The sequence below is a fragment of the Notothenia rossii genome (assembly GCF_949606895.1).
Source record: "Notothenia rossii genome assembly, chromosome: 9".
In the NCBI taxonomy this organism is placed as follows: domain Eukaryota; kingdom Metazoa; phylum Chordata; class Actinopteri; order Perciformes; family Nototheniidae; genus Notothenia; species Notothenia rossii.
In genome coordinates, this window is record NC_136907.1 from 47,226,089 (window position 1) to 47,233,293 (window position 7,205).

General features: G+C 41.3%; 1 protein-coding gene across 1 annotated transcript; it reads left to right on the top strand.

Annotated features, from left to right (window-relative positions):
- Positions 1-2,724: 2,724 nt before the first annotated feature.
- LOC307019602 (E3 SUMO-protein ligase ZBED1-like) lies at positions 2,725-6,249 on the top strand. Its single transcript, XM_079650604.1, has 3 exons — positions 2,725-3,725; positions 4,376-4,995; positions 5,164-6,249. Exons 1-3 carry the CDS (start codon positions 2,879-2,881, stop codon positions 5,566-5,568), a joined length of 1,872 nt encoding a protein of 623 aa, XP_079506730.1. The 5' UTR covers positions 2,725-2,878; the 3' UTR covers positions 5,569-6,249.
- The last annotated feature ends 956 nt before the right edge of the window (positions 6,250-7,205 follow it).

Genomic DNA, 7,205 nt, shown 5'->3' on the forward strand with positions numbered 1-7,205 from the left:
AAAGCGGGTAGTGACACATTTTAAAACCAACACATATTACTGCGATGAAAAACATGCAATTTTTATTCATTGTTCATCTAACAAAGGTAGGTCAAAAAGTGCATAAAAACACAACAAATTAGCATTAATTTAACAGAATTTGAAAAAAAAGTGCACAGTTTTAGCATTACATTTTTTTGCTTTAGAAGTCAAATATTCAGGTTATGTTTTTTGAACCAGGCACATCACAAAGTGCATTTACTGAATACAATAATAGCAGTCTTAATAAATGTCCTCACATACAAAAAAAACGGCTAAAGAGCTCCAATGCAACACAAAGAGGTAGTATAGCAATACTATTTTTTTTAATAACAAAAAAATCATACGTTTTGGTCACATTTGACCCAGACACATTACAAAGTGCATTTAAATGAATACAGAAAGAACTGTCAAACCCTTCAGTGCTCAAACCCATAACAAGGGATACGGGTAACTATATGAATGAATACTACAGTACACGTCTACTGTAGTAAACTAGGTGCTTACTATCACCTCATTTGTGATTTGTCATCGCTGACTTTCTCAATGGGAGAAGGAAATGTTTTGTTTTGAACAAGAGCAGTGATTTTTGGCTCATAGGATGTCAATGCAATCCTAAGACAATGGTGAAGAGTGCTGTCAGTCAGGGAGCAGCGAGTGCTACTTTTGATTGAGTTCATGTGTGAAAAGCTTGATTCACATGTGTATGTTGATCCAAACATACTGAGCACACAGATCGCTACTTTCTGAACGTTAGGGAACTGCTGTTTTTTTACATCACTCCAAAACTTCGCTGGCCCGTTAGTGCACTGCATGTGAATAAGTTCCAGTGTATATTTCCCATTGTCGATGCAGGGGACCACTTCCTTTGCTCTGGTTGATACGTCCCCCTCTATTGCAACAGTGAAGGGGTCTCTGGCAAAGCCCATCATCACCTCTGTGGGCAGAGCAAGTCCATCCAATCGACCGGCAAAGTTCTCTTTAACCTCGCAATGAAATCTGTCCTTACATCCGTGATTTGTGCCGGAGATGTGATGTGTTTGGGGAGCGTCGGAAAATGCAGTATCCGAACCGTGCTCAAGTCGGTCGCGAAAAGGTCCAGCTTGACTTGGATCTGCTCCACAAGATCAATGACCGTTTTGTCTCTGTTTACGCTTCAGAGTTGAGAGAGACATGTTTTAGAGTTGCTATCATAGGACCACCGTTACTAGCCCCACTAGATGCACTTTCAAAAAACGTGCTGCGTTGTGGTTTGGTGGTTTCTATGCAACGCGGAGTGTTGCGTTCATGGTCTGTACTAGTGTAGGAATTTGGCTACGGGAGGGCTGGGCCACTCGGGAGTTGGTTCTGGGCCGCATCTGGCCCGCGGGCCGCCAGTTGAATAGGCCTGCACTAGATCGATCTAGATGTAGAGATCTACAGACAAAGGGACATATATGATACACGTACTTACACATTGATGACTGTATACAGTCTATCCATTAGCGATGACGGGCGACAGATGTGGCTGCGTCGATGGTCTTCAGCTCTTCAGACGCGGAGCATGGTAGCGTGCTCTGCGGTTTCAGCGTACCATGCCGTAGTGCATATTATCGCCCAGGACCTCGTTCGGGCAACGCAGAATCTGTCCGGCCTATAGAGTTCACATAATATATAGGGTCTAGTAGTAGTACTATGGATCCCTAAGCATGATAAAGACTCACTTTTTCACTCGATTTTGGTTTGACGACGCATATATTGTGAACAGGATCAAGAAAAATAATGTTTACCGTGGCCGTGTTCTCAAGCGTGTACGGATGATGATGCCGAATTGCGCATTTGGCGGGCGAGGTATGGATCATCCAATGAACGCGTAGCTCTTATCCAATATCCGGCGGAAGTGGATCGGGACTTATCCTAAATATGATTGGACAATCCGAAACCTCGTACCCAGAGTTCAATGCAGTATACTAGCGGGATTTTTGATCGCTGGAGATATATACATATATATGTAAACATACTTATATGTATTTAATATTAATATCGTAATGATTAATTTCAGATGATAATACTTTTCAGGGTTAGGTCCGGTCTGACAGTGCTTAGCTGCAGAGAAGATCAGTGTTCTAAACAAAGTCAAAAATCCTACATCCAAACGGAATAAATATCGTTAATTATTATTAATACGTTAATATGGAGCTATTTCAGGGTCATAAGTTTTGATCATTCAAAAAAATAAAATGTATTTGAAAGTTCAAGTTTTTATCCTGAACTTTGAAAAATACAATGATGTATTCAAAATAAAAATAAGTATTTGAAATCATTTTTCAGGTTGAATATTATTTTGATTCAGTTCAGAATTCTTTTTAAATAAAATATTTATTTTCAGATTTCACTTTTATACATATTTTGATTCCTTATTTTTTTCAAATCTTGTTTTTTCAGGTTTCACATTGCTTTTCACCTTCAGATCGTTTTTCGCTTTCAGATCTTTTTTTTTCGCTTTCAAACTTTTGACCCTGATGTTGCTTGGGGGGGCGGGGCTTAGCAAAGAGTAGTTTGGCATCCTGAGTGACAGGCCTCCCTCTGTCATGTTGCCTTCATGGATGTTAGGTAGCGCGAGAAATATAACTCAATACTTTCTATTAGGGCTGAACGATCTATCGTTTTAGACCGAAAATCGCGATCTCAGACAACACGATTTTGGGATCGTCAAAGCTGCGGTTTTTCTTGGTGCATAATAGTAATAATTTCGTCAATAATTTCACATGAATGCCCAAGGCTCTGTGCCAGCTACCAATCAGAAAGCTGCAGCCTGCGCGTGACCAGATGACGTGTTCTCCACCCCAATCAGTGTGTAGCTCGTCATTAAATTTCAAGCATGGCAGAAGCGGGAGCAGAAGCGGAGCCGACTAAATTAATACCAAAAAGAAACAGCACGTCGGTCATTTGGCAGTATTTTGGATTTGAGGATGATGATGAACACCAGAAACAGGTGATGTGCCAAACATGTCGTGTAAAAGTGGCTACATCGGCTGGCAATACCACCAATTTACATCGCCACTTGAGAGTTCACCACCTGAACTTGTATGAGCAGTGCATGGCGAAAAAGAACCGTGAAACATCAAGCAGCAGCCATACTTCGGCAAGTCAGCCAACAATAACATCATCGTTCGCCAGTGTGACGCCTTATGAAAAAACTAGCCGAAGACACAAGGAGATTACCGCTGCCGTAACGACTTACATATCGAAGGACATGGTGTCTGTAAACACAGTGACCAAAGACGCATTTAAAAGTTTGCTACGCACAATGGATAAGAGGTATGTTCTGCCCTCCCGCACATACTTCAATCAAGTTGCCATCCCACAGCTCTACACAGAATGTAAGGCCAAAGTTCTAAATGATCTGGAAAACACGGAGTTTTATGCGTCAACTACTGATCTGTGGTCAAGCAGAACGACCGAGCCCTACATGAGTTTGACCGTGCATTTCGTCAACGCCAACTTCGAGTTGTGTAGCCGCTGCCTGCAGACAGCATACTTCCCCACTGACCATACAGGGGAGAATATTGCCATGGGGCTGAAGGAGTGCTTGGCCAACTGGGGTCTAAAAGAAGAGGCCCAGACGTGCATAACAACAGACAACGCTACAAATATGATCAAAGCAATGGAACTTAACCAATGGACCAGACTGCAGTGCTTCGGACACAGGCTGCATCTTGCAATTGGTAAGTACAAGAACGTGTGTTCGTGCGAGTGTGTATGTTTACAAAGTGACTACAAGTGTGAGAGTTCGTATTATCCTCGCAGAGGCCCTAGTCTCTGCTATATTACTCTGCCCTCAAACACAGTTGGGAGGGGGGAGGGACGAAGCGCCGAGAGGTTTGTTGTCAAGCTGTAGTTAGCTGACCAACTGTTAGCGCAATGCTACTTTAACATACTGTTTATCCTAGTGAGAAAAATGAACCCTTTCATGGGTAAACTTTAAAACCTCCCAATACTGCTTGCTTCTGTTTAATTGCGGATTGCCGAGAGATGCAAAGGCGGTCTCCCCTATTTTTGAAGCCCTTACTAATGGGTCAATGACGTTTTTGTAGTAGCAGATGTCAGGGTGGTGCAACCACAGCTGATGCTACTATATTACGAATTAAATGATTTTTTGTTTTTTAGTGGAATATCTAAAAAGCATATTCCTTGCTTGTACATTAATTACCAATTCCAAATTAATTTATGTGCAATAACTGACGTCTGCTGCTAAAAAAACGTAATTGAACTTAATACAAGATGACAACAGATGTAATCAATATGTTATGAATTATGTGTTATGAGCTATCCTTATGGCTTTTCATACTGTAATACATGTAATGTTTTCCACCAGAAAATGCTGTCAAAGATGATCAAAGAATCAAACGGGCCACAGGACTTTGCAAGCAGCTGGTTGCGGTCTTCACTCACAGCTGGAAGAAGAAGAGGGCATTCAAACAGGCACAGCAAGACTTAAACCTACCTCAACAGTCACTGGTCACTGAATGTCCGACACGATGGGGCTCCCGGCAGAAAATGATTGGAAGGGTGTTGGAGCAGAGCAAGGCACTGTGCCAGGTTCTGTCTGAAGACAGGAAGACGCGGCACCTGATCCCCACTTGGCAAGACATAGATGTACTTGAATCTGTAAACAATGCCCTCGGTCCTCTTCAGGAGTTCACAGACGCCCTCTCAGGTGAGGACTACGTAAGCGTGTCATACCTGAAGCCAGTGCTCCATCTCCTCAGAACAGCAACGCTTGCTGAAACTGACCAGGACACGAATCTCACCAAGGAGATCAAATCAAGAGCTCTCCACTACATTGAAGAGAAATACAGCGACCCAGTGACACAGGAGCTCTTGGACATCAAATCCTTCCTTGATCCAAGATTCAAGACAAGCTACATAAGCAAAGAGAATGTCCCATACATCAAAGACAGAGTGAAGATGGAAATGGAACAGGTGGCACAAAAGGTAAGCTGTCCTTTTTCTTTGTTGTTTCAAAATAAAACAAAAAGTTGTATTTTTAGTTTTTTTTAACTATACTCTACTGACATTTTAAACTTTTAGACAAAATGCCTCGTTGGTCTTAATCACAACTGATAGCAAAACATTGATGCCTCTTATTACTGTGTGTTGTAGGAGCAGAGGGCTTGTGTCACAACCCATACCATGCCCCTGAGTGCAGAAGAAGAACCACCATCCACCTCTACAAAACGAAAGCGGTCACTGGGCAGCTTTTTTAAGACCAAGGTGGTCCCTGCTTCCTCTACTGTGCAGTTGGAGGATACCATTAAAGCAGAACTGGACAACTACCTCATAACTCCTACCATTGATGGAGAGCAAGATCCACTGGCCTGGTGGAGAGTGCACAATGTCAACTTCCCATGGCTTAGCAAGTTGGCTCGTAAGTACCTTTGCATACCAGCAACGAGTGCACCATCAGAGAGACTGTTCAGTGCCAGTGGCAATATTGTCACATGTCAGCGTGCATGTCTGAAGCCAGCAAAGGTTGACATGTTGGTTTTCTTGGCCAAAAATCTCTGAAGGGATGAAGGGGAAGATTTATTGATTTTTGTTGTTGTTCTTCTGCACTTTGCCCTGAAATCTCTTATCGGCACCTTACCCTGACATGTCTTTGTTCCATTAAAAAAGATGTTCACTCTTTTTTACTTATCTTTTGTATACAGACTAGATGTAAAATAATTTAACCAGTTTGACATCTTTTCTTGATGAGGAAAATGTAGGGTAATTTAAACTTTTTAAATTATTATGATTATTATTATTATTTATTTTTACTACCTTTACATTTCACTTCCTCTTGCCACTTTATTTGAAGAAGAAGCACAGGTTTCTGAATACACGGGTTGAATATCTGTAACTGCTGCTGATGTTGATGTTCATAAGCTAGCTCCTTTGAGCCATTTTGCACTACTTTTAAGGTAAGACTTCTTTTTTTGCTCCACTTTGTTGTTATAATTTATAATTTGTATGTAGCCTACGTTATTTTACAAAAGTGCAATTATTTTGATGCTGCTGAGCCATTGATCTTTTTAATGCTTGATATTTTGTTAATAAACAGTCTTGCATTTGAAATCTGTTGCCAGCCGTTTTCATTCTTGCATTATCTTAATGAAATTCATTGTTTTAATTAATTTACACTGAAACTTGATTTAAAGAAAATAAATCGTGGTTGAAATCGAAACCGCAATCTCTGCCAGAAAAATCGCAATTTCTATTTTTTCTTAAAATCGTTCAGCCCTACTTTCTATACACGATACTCCCGTGATAGGTGGGAAATAAAACTAATACCAGCATCAAAGTTCCGTTAAGCGAGCTGTTGAGCATCATAGTTGGCAACAATCAAGGTATAAGCGCAATAAACTGTGCTAGAATGTGAAATTACGTATCCGCAACGAGCCAGCAGGTTGTTCTGGTGGACCTGACGCCATCCCCCGCTGTCTCACGGAGAGATACCGCAGGTCCTTCCTTCCTGCAGCGGTCAGACTATACAACTAGCACAGCCTCTAGACCCCGCACAAAACAACACAGACTATAACACTTCTTGTTGATACATACCAACTATGTGCAATATTTGCAATATGTGCAATATATATATGCCATTAAAAACTCTAAATCCGCATAACTGTTACAGGGTGTGTATTTGTGTAACTTTTAAAATATATAATTTCTTTTTTTAATCTTTAATACTTTTTTCATGCATGCTTTAGGTAGCATTAAGCGGTTTTTGGCTCTTCTCTGCTGTAACAATGTAAATGTATCCCCTGTGGGACTAATAAAGGCAATCGGATTCTGATCGCAAAAACCAAGCCAATACTATGCCGCGTTCATGGAGCTACGTGGAATTGGGGAAGGACAATGCTTGATCGCGGATACGTAATTTCTCATTCCAGCACAGTTTATTGCTCTTATACCTTGATTGTTGCCAATTACGATGCTCAACAGCTCGCTTAAAGGAACTTTGACGCTGGTATCAGTTTACCACCAATCACGGGAGTATTGTGTATAGAAAGTATTGAGTTATATTTCTCGCGCGACCTAACATCCTTGAAGGCAATATGACAGAGGGAGGCCTGCCACTCAGGATGCCAAACTACTATTTGCTAAGCTCCGCCCCCCCACGCAACATCAGAGCCAAAAGTCTGAAAGCGAAAAAAAAGGTC